Below are 20,075 nucleotides of genomic sequence, written 5' to 3'. Positions count from 1 at the left end.
TCTGGAGATGGGCAATTCCCCAAAACATCTACCTGCTAGCAGAACACCTCCCAGGGGTTCAGAACCAGGTGGCTGACCTCTTCAAGTTTACAACGATGTACTCCATTTACACACCATTCACCTCACTATTGCATATTATGTCTAGTAGAACAGGTAATCAACAAAGCATCAAACTAGTTTGCTGCACAGCTAGAGTTTACACTTCTAATAAAGGAATATATTAGTTTTTCACTACATGTTCACTTCAGATGTTCCACTTCCTAGTAAGAAAACCAGGTAGTCTTATTTCTCATGTTATTACACTCATCTCTACAAAACGTCATCACGTTCCATTGGTTACAACTAGTAAATACACTCATGACCTATCGGCCAGTTAAAGTGCATTTTCAGTGTTTACTATCATCTCGCAGTTCGAAGCGACGAGAGTCCTTCTTTCATGTCAATCAACACATTGTCCCGTAAATACTAGGAAACGTAATCGCGAGTTCTCGGCCAGATACGGAAGTAAACGCCGTCCATTCGAGTTGTCAAGCAAATACCAGGAAACGCTACTGCGAGTCCTCTGCTAGATACGGGAGTAAACGTCGTCCGTTCAAGTTTCGGCACGGTGAGCCAATTTACTGTGAGTTACCCAGCTTATCTTTCTTCTTCGTGTATTACCGCTCCCATTTTCTAATTGAATCATTTTCGCTTCTAGATTATTTGACGACCGCCGTTTATTCCTCCACTTTCTTTGAGTCTTTACTCATAGACAGTTTGATTCAGCATCCTCTTTTGTGCACTCTACACTAAGGTGAGCCAAATAAGAAAAACAGAAACGTTAACGTTATCCACTGGCATAGTTCGCAACCACTTAGTTCATTTGTTTTTTCAGGCACTTACAAGAAAACTTACAGGACAGCGTTTCAGAACACACTTAAAGACACAGGTACTAATAGCGGATTCGAGAGCAAAAATCAGCTAGAACACAGTCATACATAAAATCTTCATCCCAGTGTTCTCTCTTTCAGTGGTTTAACCTTCAGAACTCCAAAGTACTGATATCGAATCTACCAGGTACCCTTAATTATTGTAACCACATATAAACCACTTTGGTGAGGGGAGCACTATACACATATCAATCACAATGAGTACAACTGTTATTAAATTGATCCGACAAAGTGCGGACTCTGAAATTTTCTCCTTCTTTCCACAGCATACCCCTGACGAAGGGACATCATGTCTCGAAATGCATTGGGCGTTTTATGATAATATCATTATTCTGCTGAACATACATGTAACCATGTCAATTGAATTGTTCATTTAAAAATATGTAAAAAGCTGAAAGCATGTATCGCAAAGAATGCAGATTACATTTGCGAATTGTTTCTGTTTTGAAATTTTTGAAACTTTGTATTAAATGTTAGAAATTATCTACTAGCAGTGCAGATTGCAGTCCTAGTAATCTTTCTAGTACTAGGCCACTCACTAGGTTAATTACACATGCTCTGCAGGCACATGGCAACGCTGCACGCATACCAAAAAAAACTTTTAGTTTCATCTTAAACTAGTGTGCGTTCCTCACTCACTCATATACGACCTCTTAAGTCGCCACACACAGCAGATACACGAATGGGAATTACACCCCAAAGTCTTACTCCCATTCTTCCAAAAGTGGGGACAACCAGACATAGACCTGTTCGCCACACAAGAAAACGAAAATGCCCAACCTTTGCCGCCAGGTTCCCACACCCACGGTCAAAGGGCAATGCAATATGGATGAACTGGTCAGGCAGATTTGCGTACGATTTTCCGCCTCTCCCACTCATTCCATTTGTGGTACGCAAACTGAAACAACAGTCGCTAACACTCATCCTAGTAGCTCCCACTTGGGCACGTCAACCCTGGTTCGCCACACTTTTGGAACTATCGCTAGTTCCACATCAAAAACTGCGTCTCTCCCCGGATCTTTTAACCCAGAACCATGAAGAAATCAGACACCCAGATCCTCAAACACTGAACTTGGCAATCTGGCTCCTGAAGTCTTAGAGTTCGAGTACCTCAACCTTCCTCCAGACTGTATGAATATCATTAAAGAAGCCAGAAGACCTACTACAAGGGCATGCTATGCTGCAAAATGGAAACAATTTGCCATTTACTGCACTAACAATGACATACAACCACTGGATGCTTCCATCCAAAACATCATTTGCTATTTACTACACTTGCAAAGATGCAATTTAGCGTATTCCTCTATACGTCTACATCTAGCGGCATTAGCAGCCTATTTGCAAAATAGGCAACACCTGTCCCTCTTTAAGGTACCAGCCATTAAAGCATTTATGGAGGGTCTTAAAAGAATTATTCCTCCAAGGTTACCACCTTCCCCGGTGTGGAACCTTAATATTGTTCTAACAAGGCTCATGGGTCCCCCATTTGAACCAATGCACAAATGCGAACTGCTGTTCCTAACATGGAAAGTGGCTTTCCTCGTCGCAATCGCATCCCTGCGAAGAGTAAGTGAAATACAAGCCTTAACTCTCGAAGAACCCTTCCTACAACTACATCGTAACAAAGTGGTTCTTAGGACGAATCCAAAATTCCTCCCTAAAGTCATCTCCCCTTTCCATCTAAACCAGTCAGTCGAACTGCCAGTCTTCTTCCCTACTCCAGACTCAGTTGCTGAGAGGGCACTTCATACCTTGGATGTTAAGAGAGCCTTTCTTTATTACATCGACAGAACCAAACCTTTTCGGAAAACCAAGCAACTGTTTGTTGCTTTCGCTCCACCACATAAAGGCAACCCTATTTCCAAATCGGGTATCGCCAGGTGGATAGTCAAATGTATCCAAATATGTTACCAAAAAGCTAAACGTACTCTTACCGTTCCCCCTAGGGCGCACTCCACGCGTAAAATAGGGGCTTCTATGGCATTCTTAGGGAACATCCCCTTAGAAGACATTGCAAAGCAGCCACATGGTCTACTACACACACCTTCACTAAGCATTACTGTGTTGATGTGCAATCCAAACAACAAGCTTCAGTAGGCCAAGCTGTCCTAAAAACTCTATTCCAAACTGCTGCAACGGATACAGGTGACCACCGCTAGGGGAGACACTGCTATATAGTCTATCCTTAGTGTGGGATCTGCAGCTCATATGCCTCGAACGGAATATGCTACTTACCAGTATGCATCTGTTCTTAGCATGTAGAGCTGCCGAGCCACACACGCCCACCCGCCTCCCCGGGACCTGTATCTGTTCCAGCATTGTCTTAATTAGACACTACACATGGACATCCTTTCTCTTTACTTCTTATACACTCCATCATTTCCCATCATGGCGAAAAACAATCTGAGGATGGAGTGGATGCCCATGCGCACTGTTGTCCAGAGGAGGAGTCACCGATCTCGTGACCAAAGACTTCTTCCGAAGACAACAACAACCTGCAATCATCCGAGCCCAACACCAGATGGCGATCTTATCCTTAGTGTGTGGCTCTGCAGCTCTACATGCCAAGAACAGATGCATACTGGTAAGTAGCATATTCCATATATCACTTCATGGATACCATGGAGATAGGAGAACTGATACATAAGAGACAAGACATGACTTATACCAAAAAGCATATTAAACCGTAGTAAGCGTATCAAATATTTCTAGTGAAAGCTGACCCTTTTTCGCAATGTGCCTAGCTGTGGATTTTGGACCTTAGCTCAGCCGGCATCTGGGGAAACCTACCAAACCTGTACATTTTTTAAAACAAGACCTCCAGGGGAATTAAGGATGCGGTGGCTTGTGTGGCTGTCACAGGTTCTGTTGCCCAGAATATCTTACAAACCTCAAACTTTGTAAAAAAAAAAATACACATTTTCCTAACATTTCTGTGATGGAAAGTTCTGGAATCTGTGTGGATCCACAAACTTCCACCCATCCCCAAAGTCTCCCAATAAAAATGAAACCTCACTTGTGTAGGTGGGCTAAGTGCACGTGGCAGGGAAGGGCCCGAAACTTATTGTGGAGACATCAACATTACCTATCACAAAACGACCTGGTTTTGCATGGGAGGGAGGGAGTTCACCCGGGTGTTTGGCCCTGGGCTTGGTGGTCATCTAGGGAAACCTACCAAACCCAGACATTTCTGAAAACTATACACTCAGGGGAGTCCAGGGAGATATGGCTTGCATGTATCCCTCAACATTTTCCTACCCAAAATCCCCTGTAAACCTCAAATTTAGCTGAAAACATCTAATTTTTTTCACTTTTCTTTGTGGGAAAGTTGTGGGATCACCAGGCTGACACAAATTTCCTACCACCCAGCGTTCCCCCAGGTATCCCGACACCTGTGGGAGTCCAGGGAGGTGTGGGGTGTGGCTTGCTCCCCCCACATTTTTCTTCCCAGAATCTGCTGCAAACCTCAAATTTCGCTTAAAAGTTATTTTCCTGTACTATGTTTGTGTGGAAGTTGTGGGATCATTGCACGGCACATATTTGCTACCACTCCCCATTCCCCTCAGTCTCCTGATAAAAATGATACCTTACATGTGTGGATGGGTCAAGTGCCTAAGACATGGGAGGGCCCGAAAAACCTGTAGAGATTGAGGTGGGCCAAAGTGGGTCCAAAAGGGCTGTTTTTTTAATGTTTTTAGGCTTATGCTACTTTGAGCACCCCACAACTGAGGTATAATTTTTCTCAGGAGACCAAAGGGAATGCTGGGTGGTAGGGAATTTAGGCCTGTGCGATGCTCATAGAGCTTATGCGCAGAGAAATGTGAGGCAAATGTGACTTTGTAAGTTAATTTGAGTTTGCAGGGGATTCTGGGTAAGAAACCACTGGGGGATCATTGCAAGGCACATTGCCAGCCACAAGTCAGTACACACACACACACCATCCACGTACACCGCCAGCCAAGTGCCATCCACGTACACCGCCAGCCAAATGCCATCCATGCACACAGCTAGCCAAGCACTTATCCTCGCACACCGCCAGCCAAGTGCCACCCACACACTCTGCCATCCAAGCAGGGCGGACTGGGAACAGCAACCAGCCCTGGCAGATTGCTGTTCAACCAGCCCTGGGAGGGGGAAGGACGTGCTAGTAAAAAGCACCGTTACTGCTTTTGTTACTGGGGGCCTATATTGCACCACTGCTGCAAAACTGGGCCTTACCCCTCGGGCCCACCTGGGAAACACCCAGTGCCTGCTATGGCCAGTCCGCCCCTGCAGCCAAGCACCACTCCACGTACACCGCCAGCCATGCGCCACTCCACGTACATCACCAGGCACACACCAATCTACACACACCGTCATCAAACGCGAATCCACCCACAGCATTAGCCAAGTGTAGGTCCACACACACCGCCAGCAAAATGCCAGCTCAAGGTCAGTACATTGTCAGCCAAACTCCAGTTCACACACACATAAAAACTCTCCCTGGTTTCTAGTGAAACAGCCAAAATGTGTGCCTAAATAAAAGGGAGCGACCCTTAGCCTACAGAGGCATGCCCATGAACATATCCCTGGTGCCTAGTGGGCTACGGGGGGGGGGGGGGGGCAGAAACACTTTTTTGGGGGTGTGGGCATTAGCATGGGCATTCTCGACAGCCCCCAATGCTACATATAAAAAAACAACAAAATCCCTGGTTCCTACTGGGCTTTCGTGTGGGGTGGAAGCATTGGCATGCCCATTTTGGGCAGCCCCCACCCCTACGTATAAAAAATAAATCCCTGGTGCCTAGGGGCCGCTCCCCTCTTCTTGGTGTCCATTGGGTGGATCCCTAGCAGGGATCCGTTTTGGAGGGGTACCATTGGAAAGGGCAGATTCTCCCCTTTCCAATGATACCTCTCCTGTTTTCTATGTGCTCGGGGGGCTAAGATAGCCCCACGAGCATGCAGAAAGTGAAACTGAAATGAGCTGATCAGCTCATTTCAGTTTCGGTTTCCCTGAAATGACATCAGCACGACGGGCGCGCTGATCATCATTTCAGAGAAACCAAGAATACAGTCTCGGGAGCTGGGGAAGCTCTTCCCCAGCTCCTGAGGCTGTGGCGGGGTGGGGAGGTTCGGGGGGGGGGGTGGGGGGGGGGTAGGAAATAGCGCTGCTGCCCCCACCAGAGGGATTTCCAGTGCCATGTGCGTGGATGACCGGGAGTCGTCAAACGCACGCGAGCACTGTGGTGTCGGACGGCTCCCGGCCGTCCGATGCACACAAGGGGTTAAAATCTGCCTGCAGAAGACCTTCTCGGAAACGTTAATATGTTTATTCCGGAAAGGTCTGTAGTTCAAAGGGGACTCCCTAGAGCCCCAGAGACTGGTACAATCTCTGCTGCTTCAGTTACATGGAATGTGCAACCTCCGCCCACTACCGCCACCCGTATTGCATTGGAGAGTTTGTTTATATATATGGCCAAATCTCTGTGTCTGATTGGAAAAGGCCTTCAGGAACCTAATCAGGCCCTGGAGCTTTGCCAAGGATGATACCCTTGACTGCACTCATGATTTCATTTAATTCTATAGTTAAAGATGAGGGGAGTGCTTTTGTACCAAGGTTTAAGGGGACCCAGTCATCCACATCCACCGCCAGAGGTAGATCATTCAAATTAGAAAATTGCTTGTGCCAGACCTCTGGGTGAATAGAGTCCGCAAATGATTTAAGGCGCTCCCCGGCCCCCACTAGCCACCAATCACCAGAATTTCCTAGCATCCTTAATTATTGCTGCATCATAAAGGTCTTCCCAAATTGGTGTCCCAATCACTGTGAGCTTTTACTCGAACCTGCTTATATTGTTTCCTTGTAGCTCTAATAAGATCAGTACTGCCACTCTGCAGGGGTTGGCAGACCTCATTTTAAACTAGTCTTCAGTCTGGTATACCATGCAGATCCACGTTTTACCCCCATTGGGCCGCCAGAATCGTTCCGTATGAAACATTTACCAATTATATTAAACAGTTTCCCAAGTATATATGTAAATGCTGAGTTTTTATCCTGCGGAATCAAAGGATTGTCTAGATTCATTATGGCGTCAGGCAGTGCCCTGTTCATTTCAGGCCTAAGGTCTGATTGAACCACTATTCTAGCCCATTTTATCCTGAATCTATTATTAGTTGAATTTAGATCTGTAGAGCGTGAGAGTGACACATCCACCAAATTATTAATTATATTATTCAATGAACAGTTGTGAGAAAATGGGGCTCTATTGCAGAACCCCCACCCCCCACACACACTTTTTGCCTGGCTTTTGATGCAACGTTGACTATACAGTACTGGGACCCTGCTGTCCAGGTTCCCAGTACCAGGGTTCTTTCCTTACAAACGTGTCCACAATTGGCACTTCTGCCCCTAGTAAGTTTTACCTTAGGTACCTAGGGCCTGGATGCTGAAGAGGGTCCCCTGGGCCCCTGCAGCTGGCATGCCCCTGTGAGGTGAAAAAATGACCAAGTCGCCATGGCACTGTGCCATGCCAGCTAGCACTGCCTAAGATATAGGTAAGTCACCCAGGGTGCACTATATCCCAGGTGTGGGCATATTTTTGCATGAGCAGATATGCCCCTACAGTTTTAGGGTCTATTCCCTAATATTGTAAGTGCCAGGGAAGCCATGGAGAGTACATGGGCTGGGAACTTGACAACTCAATTTCCATAGCACCATGATTGCTTCACTGAACCCAGGAGTGTTTGGTAGCAAACAGCTCCTTTACTAAATCCGCACTGAAGCTAGTGTGAGATTTATTAAAACATGTACTCTGAGGTGTCGTTTCAAAACCTACAGACCCTGGTGTGGGCACTGACTGGCTCTAGGCATCCTGCTACACATAGACATGTTTCTGGACACCTTGCTGGAGAACCTCTGCTCTTTGGGACCAGAAACCATGCACATCCTGGGCAGAGGTGTCAAACCGCCTCCCCCAGGATGGGCCAGTGATCCAAGGGGAAGCTTCAAAGGCCTGTACTGGGGGCTCCCCTAGGAGCCCACTTGTATTCCCTGTACCATCCTTTCATGGTCTAACAGCAAGCTAGTGGTGCTGCCGACCACAGACCTGATTCTGCCGGCCTGCTACTGACCCAGGCTCAAACAGGGGAAGGTAGAACAATAGATTTCCTGTCACAGGGAGATGTGACCACCTCCCAGACAGGACTTAGTGTATTGGCCTGGGTCTGCTTGCCAGTGCCACCAGACTACTTACCTGTTTACATTTGAAGTATTGTGTGTATGAGGGGTTGATATCTCCGGGGCAGAGAAGGGTACATTGCTTAAGCAACTTTCCAAAAATGCATGCTAGCAGTAAAGGACTGGATGTCAAACAACTATCTTCTACTCAATGCGGCCAAGACAGAGATCTTGCTTTTTGGAAACGCTCATAGGCATTGGTCAGAGGAGTGGTGGCCAGCATCGCTGGGTGCTTGCCCTCCTCCCAAGGCAGCAGCCCGCAACTTAGGGATAATGCTCGACAATAAACTCACCTTGGCTGACCATATCAATAATATCTCTCATACCAGCTTTGGGCTCATGCGCAACCTAAAGAAAATCTTCAAGTGGATTCCCCTTTCCTCTCGCTTGCCTCTAATCCAGGGACTAATTATTAGTCGCCTGGACTACGGCAATGCTCTTTTCGCCTCCATAAATGAGAATCTCTTGAACAAACTCCAGGTCCTTCAAAATACTGTAGCTAAGATGGCTCTTGATCTCCCCGCTCGCACCTCTTCCGCCCCTTGTCTGAAGTCGCTTCACTGGCTTCCCATCAGAAAGCGCATTAAGTTTAAAATGTGCTGTTTAGTCCATAAATCTCTGAACGGCAAAGGCCCAGTCTACCTAGCTAATAAACTGACAGACTACTGCCCGGCCAGAACACTCAGATCCTCCAGCTTGCATCTCCTTACGGTCCCCAAAGTACGAACTGTCAGAAATGGAGATAGATCCTTCTCCAAAATTGCCCCCGAAAGCTGGAACGCTCTCCTACTATACATCAGACTGGAACCCAGCCATCAGAAATTTCGCAAACTCCTGAAAACATGGCTTTTCTAATTCTGCGTGACTCATGCCTATCATTTGAGTATCTGCTGGCGCTATGAGACCTTCGGGTGATATATGCGCCTTACAAATGCCAAACATAAACATATAAGCAACTTTCGCTCCAAGTTCATGCAAGGATTCTTTTGACATTTTACAAGACCTGAAAATAGGATGCTCATGATTGGATAGAGAAAACTGTTGATGGTTGGGCTGATTTGCATATAGCTGTGTCTGAACTGGGGTGGCAAAGTGAGCTGAAGAATGATGATGGATTCAACCCAGATCTGTGACTGGGGGTGACTGTTTGAAAAGTTTCAGCACTCCGTCCATCATCTCCTTGTGTTTGCTTTGATGGTTGGGTCATCTCATGGCTAAGGTGTGAATCTGTCTTTTCCCTGGTGGAAATTAGTATAAAAGGCCTTTTAACACCAGCCTAATCCACTGCAGTTAAAAGGTTTCTGCTGTTTATACAAGCCAGAGCAGCTTGCAGTGGGCAGGGATCGCCTTTTTTTAACAGGGCAGGTGTAAAGTCATTAAAAAAAAAATTACCTTCTCCACGGTCACATGAGTGGGCGGTAGGGAGGACCATTTTGCAGCCCTCGGCCCATATGTGAAACAAGCTAGATTTAGAGAATGAAACTGGAAATTACTAATGAGTTTGTGCAGATTGCTCTACGTATACCCATGCTCTGTGGGAGTCATGAAAGTTTTAAAAACATAGCTGTTCTACCAATGGATTTCTCTGACCTTGACTGCTCCCCTAGTATAAACTGCTTCTGTTTTTTCGCATCCTTAAGTATTGGCAGCGTCAATATGCGTCTGGGCAATCAAGCGCTTTATAAATATGCATTTCATTCCATTTCAGGTTCCTAGTATTCAGGGCGGAGGTCAAGGGGGCTTCAGTCCTGGACAGAACCAAGTAACACCCCAAGATCATGAAAAGGTAAGAAAATGACAGTGTGCTTAGGACAGTAACGTACTTAAGAAATCCAATGTAATAGAACCCTGTGTATTCTTATGTAGTAGAATCCATCCCGTGTCATATCTTGGACTCTGCTTCCCTGCATGGGATCCTCCCTTCAGATGCTGTACAAATGTTTCTTCACGAACAACTGGAGAAAAATTAAACAGTACTATAGTGTGAGACTCCCATGAAGGAGAATGGTGGTTATAGGAAGTCCTTTCAAATGTATGAAATTTAGAAACCCTTTCCCCGTTCAAGGGGGGGTCATTCTTCCCACTACATTAATTGTTTTAGTTGATGGGGTCAAGCACTGATTTTGATATGATTCTGATGTATTAATGAGCTTTTCAATTTGTGTTGGTTTATTTTTCTTTGAGGTTCTTTGGAATTGCTCACAACGTATTGAGCTTAATAAAGGCTGAGTTAGAGACTGATTGTGCTTGTTTGTTGGTGCAGTGGACTAATGCATAGACTTCATGGATCCTTGTTTGACCCTGTTGACGGTAGAGTGAAGCTGGGTCTGGTAGCTTAATGGACTGTGTCAACTGTAGGGGCCTGTGTTCGACCTCATGGTCACAAGTTCAAATCCCAGCAGGTCCACTCAGCCTTTCATCCTTCTAAGGTCGATAAAATGAGTACCATTGAGTTGGACAACAATAAACATCTGTAGTTCAGCACCAAGATACCCTTGGGTGAAAGTGCCCTTTGGAAATACACGTTTGTTATGTTAGTACCATTGAGTAAGGTGACAATATGCATCTGTTATTCAGCACAAAGATAAGATATGGGGATGTTGAACTTTCCAAATTCATGTATTGTTTGTGCATTCACATTACTTGTGATATGTTGGGTTTAAGTGAATTTACACAGGCTGTAAAAAATTAGATCAGATTTTCTGGGGTTATCATGGAATGAAAGAAAGTTGCAACATTATTTCCTCAGATGCGCTGCATTAGGGTCCCAAGACTTAAGGGCGTTTCTCCCCGTCTTTGAGATGGTGACAGAAAAAAAAGACCTTTTGTACTAAAATATTGGGATGTTGCTAGGGCTGACAATATGTTTGCTTCTATGCTGCCTCCTTAAAGATCTGTGAAAACTGAGTTTTGTCCACACTAGCGTTGGGGATCCTTATTTTGAAGGAGACTTAAAATGATTTGGTAACCTTTAAGGTTTCTTAAATTTGTGTTGCAGAGGAGACAGTTGGCCAGTGTTACACAGTGCTGATAACAAGGTTTCCAATCTGATCATTTGGAAGTCCAATCTCATGAGGGAAAAAAGTAATTAAAAAAGTGCTAGAGAAAAGGTCTGAAACTTTGATATTAACATTATTTCAAAGTGCTTACTTTTATGAGAAGCAACAGAAGCAGAAATGTGGCTATTATAAAGTATTACCATACAGTATGCTAATGTTCATGAACGACAGCAATGTGGAGGTAGGAACTCTACACTGTAGGCTAGCAGCAAAGAAACTTTATTGTGCTGTTAAAACAATGGGATAAAAACACACGACGACTGGGATTCTCCAGAATTGAACTACTCTGTTGGACTCCTTGATGTGAGAAAATGCTTGCTGTTTTTTTTTTTTTTTAAAGTAATCATTTAAGACTTTATCAGATACGCTTATTCTTTCTCCATCAACTCCACCCTTCCCCCCCCCCCGCCCATAACTCAAACACTATCAGTGGTGTTTACGAAAATGTTATTAAAAAAGTTATTTATATGTTTGTTAGACATTTTATTCTACAATTGTGTATGGAGATTACAAATTGAAAAATCCCATTTGAACATGGTAAACATAAAACCCTTTTTTTAAAGAAATAGACAAACAGTCCATTATATTTAAAAATGCCTGAAACATGCAGTAGTTGAATATATTTTTAGTTGTGGATTATATAATTAAATTTGATAAAGTATTTAGTGTCTGACTATCTTCTAACTTCCTCTCTGCAGGCTGCACTGATCATGCAGGTTCTTCAATTAACGCCAGACCAGATTGCTATGTTACCACCAGAACAAAGACAAAGCATCCTTATCTTGAAAGAGCAGATACAGAAATCCACTGGTGCACCGTGATGACCGTCTGACTATTTGGACAACACATGTGAGTGAAAATGTTGTTGACTAGGTTGCTGATAAGACAGCACACATTTACTGTAAATGCAGACACAAATACCTTTGCAGCTGAGATTTTAAGGATTCTGGTATAAATTGAAATCTAAATAAGTGCAATGATAGGAACCCCAAAATCCAAAGGTACAGGGCTCCATAAAAGGCTGTCAAGTTGTAAATATTTTCTTTTGTGTCCACACTGTCATCTGTCCTACATTCAAACCACCACATCCAAAATTTATGTGTCAGGCACTCATAACCCCAATCCCGAATGAGTCAAATGCCGCAAACTTCACTAATTGTTTTTATCTCAAGGCTTTAATATAAATATCAAACCATATATCATTACAGATTTATTTGTAAGGGACCTTTTACAAGCTTAAAATTGCATCATACAGAAAGAATAAAAAGTGTTTAAAGGTGCACAGCAAATACAAAACAAAATCATTAAAAATAGGATAAAAAGGAGAGAAGACATACAAGACAATTACATCTGTCATTTGAATTGTTATAATTTCTGGAAATCAACAACTACGACACATGATGGCAATAAGCTCCTTTTTTTAGGTGTGCTCATCTGTTCTTCAAACTTAGCACAGTATAAGCGCCAATGCCTTTCGGTAGATAATTCGTTTACAACCACCTTCTTCAAGACAACAAACTTTTTCCCTCACACGAATGCCAATTAAAGAAAAATCCAGCAGAAAGCAATCCGCTTTCTAAAATTAATGGGTCAGCTGTAGTCCAAATCCCACATCAAAAGATATGCAACGCAGGTTAGAAAACATATAGAAAGACCTCCCACCGAGGTCAAGAGAAAGAATATAACAAAGCTTCCTGGTCTTCCTGTTTGCCCCTGGGGGCTGATGTTTTTAAGGCCTCCCAGTGCCTGCAAAGGGAATAAATGCCTCCAATCAAGGTGAAGTCTCGATCCAATAGAACTAGATGGGGCAAAAGTTAAAGTTCGGAGCTGAAAAGCTTTCTTGTAGTTCTTTTTGCTGTTGAGAGCTACAGTCTTCTAACGCCTTCCACTGCCTGAAGAGGTTATTTCCCCGTCCAGCAAAAAGGACGACTAGAAAGCTTTTCAGTGTTGTACCATGGAGATTAGTCACTGCAAGAAGAGGCTGCAGGTTCTGGCTGGAAAGGCCAGTCGGGCTGAACCAACGGGGGGCTCTGGCCTTTCACTGCTCAGAGATGTTGGTACACCTTTGGTCCTCTTCTCTACGGTCCAGGGGCAACGGATGCAGAGGTGACTTTAGATGTCTGGTTTACTTGCTGGGAGCAGTTGTGTTACAGGGGGCCTGCATGCAGAGGCTGCAGGCGACGTCCGTGGGTCCACGAGGTATGAAACCACGATGGATACGTGTGAGAAAGTGGCTCTGTATATACTGTTCCCTAATAGGTACAGGGTGTACAGAGTCCACAGTCCCCCAGAGGCTGATAGAGGTCAAAGTTAGGTATGACCTTACTCTCAAAAGTGGTAGCTTGGTCGAGCAGTAAGGCAGTACCAGAGGACAGTGTAAAGCATTTATTGTACACACTCAGTCAGCAAATGGTTTCACACACTCAATAACTGAACTCTAGGCCAATGGTTTATATATATAAAATATATGCTTGTTTTATTTTTAGAACCACAAAGGGGGTAAAAATATACTTTCTCAGAATGAGAGATTGAATATAAATACTTTTGTCTTAAGCAATAAATTTGTGTAAACAGTCACAGTTGGTTGCAATAAACAATCCTATTTCCTAAACATAACAATGCATTGAGCTCAATGGTAAATTCAGGTTATTTGTAATAAATTACTTTTCAGATTACTTTTGGAATTCCAGGTCTGGCTCCTAGAACCAGCCTTGGGTCAGTATTCAGAATCAAGTGATGAAAGTCGACTTAATAACTGTAATGATTTTTAAATAATATTTAGCTATTTCAAAAGTTAGCACTTAGAAAATATTTCAAAGAAAACATTCGATGGATCTCTATGGCAAGAAATTCACATTGCAGGTAGAGTACTTTATCGTTACTTTAGTAATCCAGGACTGGGTGCCTAGACCCAGGACTGGGGTCCTTATCAAAAGCAGGTAAGTAATTTCGTTTGCAGAAATGGTACGATTTTAAAAGAATATTTCAAATTTGCAAAAATAGACAGAAGAAATTTCACAGAAAAGCAGACAATGGTTTCCTATGGGAGAAAAATGAGTTAGAGGTAAGTATAGTTGTGAACACTTTTCAGAGTCAGGGCTGGGCACCAAGATCCAGCACTGGGAGCTCACCTAGGAGCAGGTGAGTAAATTCGTTTTTGTCACTTGACAGATTTTTGGTGAATTTTTGCAGTTTTGAAAAGTTCACACTTAGAAGATTTTTGAAGAAAAAGCCAGTCAATGTTACCCTATGAGGAAAATGAAGTTAGCGGTTTAAGGGTAAGTACTCGACTGGCAGAGTTGAAATTCCGGGCATGGACTCAGGGGTCCCCCAGTGTCCGGTAGGTACAGTTGGTTCACCCTCAGCGGTTTCAGGACGGCCGGGTGCAGAGAGAGTTAGGCCCAATGTTATCCTATGAGGGATAGGGGGGCCTTGGTTGGTGGCTGCTGTCTGGCAAGCCACGCGGCTGTGGGAGCTGGGCTCCTGGTCACTTACTCAGGGCAAGTGGGGAAGTAGGTTAGTGTAGAGAGGGCACTGCCAGGGCCACTCGGGCGGCTGGGTGCAGGGTGCTTTTGAGCCTTCGGGCGCTCAATGGAAATCAATGGGAATGTTCCGGTTTGGAAAAAGGCTGCAGGCTCGGGGACGAGGATGTTTCAGGTGCCACCACCACTTCGAGAGGTAAGTTGGGTAGTTGTAGGTTAGGTGGGTACCCCGGGATTGGGCACAGGGGGCCGCAGGGCGCCGGGTGCAGGGGTGCCTTTTGACGTCGGGAATCTTACCCTCTGGTTGATCGCGGTTGGGGTGGCACTTGGTTCTGAGGCTGCAGGCTTCTTCCGGGATGTCGAGGGGGGTCCTTGGGTGCCGGACTCGGGGTCACAGTCGCCGTGGGGTCGTCCTCAGGGTCTTTGTCCACTCCAGCACTGGCCAGGCTTGGCTGGTGCAGAGTGTGTTGGGTCCGCGGTCCCGGGCTGCTGCCAGGGGTTAAAAATAGGTTTCTTGAGTAGAGTCTCTACTCATGGGAGTCCCAGGGGCTTAGAGCCAAAAGGTAGCCAGGTCCTCCGGGGTTGGTGAGGTTGCTGGCCACGAGAGATGCCGCGCTGGTGCAGGTTCGAGAGTCGACAGGCCGGTAGGGCTGGGGCCTAAGCAGTTGGTGTCTTCTCTTTTTAGCAGCTGCAGGGCAGGTCTTTGTTCTTCTTGCTCTTCTTGTAATTTTCTATCTGGAAACTAAGGAAGGAAGGTTCAGGGTGCCCCTAAATACTAGATTTAGGGGCGTTGCAGGTAGGTGAAGGCCAGGGACCAATGGGTCCTTGTCCTGGGGTGGGTACACCCCCTATCCTGCCTCTCTCCTGTGGGAGGGGGGCAGTAGCCTAATCCTGATAGGGTAGGGCCTCCCATCTTCAAGATGGCGAGAGCCCGGAGATGTGCTTCACCTCGCCTCCCCCACCTGAGGGGTGGGGTGGGCAGGCTGGCACATCCCCTGTCCTTGTATGGGGTTTCCGGCCAAGCTTCCCGCCAGAGTGGGGGGTTGCAGTGGCCTGGGGAAACTCCAAATGGCGGCCTGCCTTTGAAGCTTCCCTTTGCTCATCCTGGGGGAGGAGATTTCTCACCTCACCCAGGATGTGCATTGTTGCAGGCCCGGGAGAGCAGGGGCTCTCCCACCCAGGGGTCCAGCAACGTGTCTGCTGTGTGGCAGCCTGGGCAGCCTCAGAGCAGACGTGGATTGTAAGTTAGCTGTAAGGGGGCATCTCTAAGATGCCCTCTGGGGTGCTTAGTACATTAAATCCTACACTGGCATCAGTGTGGGTTCAATGTGCTGAGAAGTTTGATACTAAACTTCCCAGGCTTCAGTGGTGCCAATATGGTGCTGTGGAGCTCGTGTTTGACAAGCTCTCAGCACCATGTACTCTTAAATGACAGCACTGCACTTACAGTGCCCAGGAATGGACCCGGGTACTGTAGGGGCACAGGGCTCCTGCTCCTGTGCCCACACCATAGGCGTAATGCACCCAGCTAGAGGGGTGGCTGACATATGCCTTGGCAGTGTAGGTGATGGGCATGGTACACAGTGATGTGTGCCATGTCGACTCTTTGTTTTGTCCTGCACCCAGACACTCAGCCTGCAAGGGCAGTGTGTGTAAGGGTACAGGGCCTCTGAGGGTGGCACAATGAGTGCTGCAGCCCTTAGAGGCCTTCCCTGGCCACAAGGCCCTGGGTACCTAGGGTACCACTTACTAGGGGCTGACATGTGACTAGGGTTTGCCAATTTGGAGTTTGTGTGGTTTAAGGAAGGAACATAGGCCCTGGGCACCTGATTGGCAGGAACCCAGGGTACACTCAATCGAAGTTCATTCAGCAATTTAGCAAAAAGTGGGGGCATACCATGCAAGAAAGATGGCACTTTCTCACAATACGGGCTCTGGAGGGCCTTGATGACACAGTTGGCCCACTTCAACTCGGGCTGAGTGGCACTTGTGTAGTGGTGGCTTCAGGTGTCTGGATTTGGCAGTTCCGGAGTCCTCGGAGCCTTTTCTTTTGAAGTTTCTGCAGGATGCAGGGAACAGTTCTGCTGTACTTCAGGAGGTCTTGGTCTTTATTGAAGGCAGGCAGTCCTCCCGGGCTTTGGAGGCACACCGCTGCAGGGCGAGACATCTTTGGCTCAGTTTAGATGGAGAGCGAAAAGTAGTTTAGTGGGGCTAGGGGCAAGTCAGGTGCTCTTTACATTCTTTTGTTTTTGCAGCTCTTCGTGTCCTTCATAGGTTGGCAGAATCTATTCTTCTGGTGTCAGGGGCTCCCCTAAATACTGAATTTAGGGGGGTGTTAGGAGAGCGTAAGCTAGTACTTAATGGGCTACTAAACCATGCGGTTACTACCCTCCCCCCGAGTATATGGTGCTGGGAGATTGTCATTACGAACTACACAGCACCATAATGGCTTTACTGAAAATTGGGAATTTTGGTGTCAAACTTCTCAGCACATTATTAACCCCACATTGAAGCCAGTTTGGGATTTAAAGAAAATTTACTCAGAGGGCATCTTAGAGATGCCCCCTGAAAAAAGGCCTAAGTCTAGTGTCCTGGCTGAGTGGCTGCTCGCCAGCTGCCACCACCAGACATTTTTCTGGACCCCTGGGTCAAGAGCCTGCTGTTCTTGGGGATCTGAAACAACGCACAACCTGGGACGAGGTGCCTAGCCTCCTCTCCCAGAATGGGCAGGGTCCACGAAGGGGAAGCTTCAAAGGCTTGCCGCCTTTGTTAGCTACCCCAGCCATTTGCTGATTCCAACAACTGGCCCCCTCCGATTCTATCCCCCACTTTGGGCGGGAGAATCGGCGGGAAAACCAAGTGAGAAAGGGAGGTATGTCCAACTTTGCCACTCCCTCCCCTCCGGTGGGAGAGGCAAGGTGAAGCACAACTTTGTCCCATCCATGTTGCAGATGGAGGGACGCAGCCAACCAGAGAGAGCCATATGCCCTTCTCCCACTGGAGGGTGGCATATTAGGGGGTGTATCCATCCCAAGGAAGGGACCCATTGGTCCAGACGTTTACTTCCCTGTAACACCCCTAAATCTAGTATTTGGGGGCAACCCTGAACCTTGCCTCCTCAGACAAGAACCAACCAGAAGAAGAGAAGAAGGTCTGAAGAAGCTGTGGTGCAACTAAAAAGAGGACTCCCCCCCCCCCCCCCCCCCAGACTTGGCCCCAGCCCTACTTGCCTATCCCCACCTCGAACCTGCTTCAGTGAAATCCCGGTGTGTCCTTCTACCAGCAGCCTCAAGAACCTGAAGGACCTGCCCTGCCTTCAAAGCCAAAGACTTTGTCTCCCGTGAGCACCGGATTTGCTCACCCACAGACTCCGAGCCCAGCCAAAACCATGAGTCTGCACCACTCTGTACTGGACGCCCACGGCCCGAGTACGAGTGGCCCAACACCACGAGGAGGTCTCCTTGGCAATCCTGACCTGCCTCGAATCTCCAAGCGAAGCCCGCAGCCTCTTTCTGGAGGATCAATACCCCCCCCCCCCCCCCCCCCCCGCCCCCCCCCCCCAACCGTGACCGGTGCTGATAAGAAAACCCGACGCTAAAGACACCCCTGCACCCATCGTCCTACGGCCTTGGATGGCCCAACCAACGGTGTCTCAGCATCCCCAGGCATCCCAACTTACCTCTCTAACCAGTGGTCACCTCCAGAAGATAGTCATCCCTAAGCCTGTAGTTTTTGTTGCAACCAGAGAATTCCCACTTTATTCCTGTTTGTATGCTGCATAAATACTTAACACAGCTTCCCGAAGTTAAGTCTGACCGATTGTGTGCCAAGCTTCCAGAGGGTTAAGCATAAGTTAATTTAGTGAATTTTGTAGTTCATCCTGAGAAGGATGGTGGTTATTGCTTGACGAGGGTTAACACCCCACTCAATCAAAAACCCACTTTATACAGACCTCATAAAAACTGGGATATTAATGTTCGAGGCATATGAGCTGCAGATTGTACACTATGCATAGATCACCATCTGGTGTTGGGCTCGGATGCTTGCACCTTGTTGTTGTTTTGGAAGAGTCTTTTGGACGATAGTGTGCATGGGCATCGACTTCATCCTCAGATTGTTTTTTTCCGCCATTGGGTTCGGGTGTAACTTTTGCGCTCCGGTTCGGCACCTTATTCTCCAAACCTTTTTGACACGCAAACTATCTACAACTCGACGGTATTGTTTTCGATCGCGTGATCTTCGATGCACATCTGAGCTACTCGATTCCTGTCGTCGACACTGGCCGCTGGGCCTATCGACGCCGTTCGTGCCTACAGCTCATGGAAAGGACTCCCTTCAAAAAATGCCCCCAGTGTGGAGCAAAATTCCCACACAGTGACCATCACAAGGTCTGTAACCTGTGTCTCTCGCCCGATAACGACGAGAACAATTGCCAGGCCTGCGCCTCTTTTCGATCCAAGAAGACCATCTGTGATCGCCGGGCCCGATGACACGTCATGGCGCAGCGAGCAGCTCCGGCACCAGTGGACATTTTCGATGAAGGCCCCAATGTCCCGGAGGAGGATTCTGAGGACCTGGCAATCGTGTCCGAAGCAGACTACTCGGACTCAGACGACCACATCACTCCTGGTCAACGAGTGAGTACAACTGCCCCTACCCCAACTCCACCCGAAAAAAAAGAAGGCCCTGGTCAAGACTTCGCCGGCTGGCCCCAGTCGCGACCGAAAACAAGCTTCAGAAGCCCCGCCCCTGGGCCCGGCTCCGAAGATAAAGGACAAGCCTTCCGGCAGCTCTGGACCGAGCAAGCCCCATGTCGGTGCCCCCAAAACACCGTGGGTGACGAAAGCGGGAACACATCCAACTCCCGCTGTCTCCAAAAAGGCCTCGGCACCAAGCGCCTAGGCACCGAAAGAACAAAAGGCCTCGGATCCAAAGAAACCTCGACAACCTTCGGATCCTAAAAAGATTTCGGACTTGACGCCGAAGGACCCAAAAACCCCTTCTAAGGCTCCAGAGCAGAAATCTAAACCACATTCGGAACCGAAAAAATCGATGCCGAAAGGAGACACCAACGAGGAAGAACTGTTTCTACCAGATCCTATCGGTCCGAAACAGAAAACACTGCATGTGGACTCTAAAACAGGCCATATTGTTAGTATTTCCAAGAACAAGAGGAAATTGGACACCCCAGACATTCCTGAGGTGCCTGTAAAAAAAAAGACTGTGCAACTTCGCCATTGAGACCCTCTTCTCCTGTTCTTCCTACTAAGCCTTTCTCTCCTCCAAAGTCTCCCATACTTCCTCCATACTCACCACCACCACAGGATGATGATGACCTAGGGGGTAGGGGTGGACACAATGACCCTTTCGATGATCCTGATGACGACAC

The 20,075-nt window shown here is 46.8% G+C and overlaps 1 protein-coding gene across 6 annotated transcripts in view; it reads left to right on the top strand.

Moving 5' to 3' along the window:
* The window catches only part of CSTF2 (cleavage stimulation factor subunit 2), a 446,855-nt gene that overhangs the window by 397,835 nt on the left and 28,945 nt on the right, over positions 1-20,075 (top strand). For all 6 annotated transcript variants that reach the window (XM_085607739.1, XM_085607738.1, XM_085607736.1 and 3 more), the window contains 2 exons: positions 9,854-9,931; positions 11,903-12,053. In XM_085607739.1, coding sequence (XP_085463865.1) covers positions 9,854-9,931; positions 11,903-12,025 — 201 coding nt within the window. In that variant the 3' untranslated portion in view covers positions 12,026-12,053. The remainder of the gene's footprint in view (positions 1-9,853; positions 9,932-11,902; positions 12,054-20,075) is intronic.

Source organism: Triturus cristatus, chromosome 5_2 (assembly GCF_964204655.1).
Source record: "Triturus cristatus chromosome 5_2, aTriCri1.1, whole genome shotgun sequence".
In the NCBI taxonomy this organism is placed as follows: Eukaryota; Metazoa; Chordata; class Amphibia; order Caudata; family Salamandridae; genus Triturus; species Triturus cristatus.
Note: the sequence above shows the minus strand (reverse complement) of the source record. Positions and strands in the feature narration are given on the sequence as shown.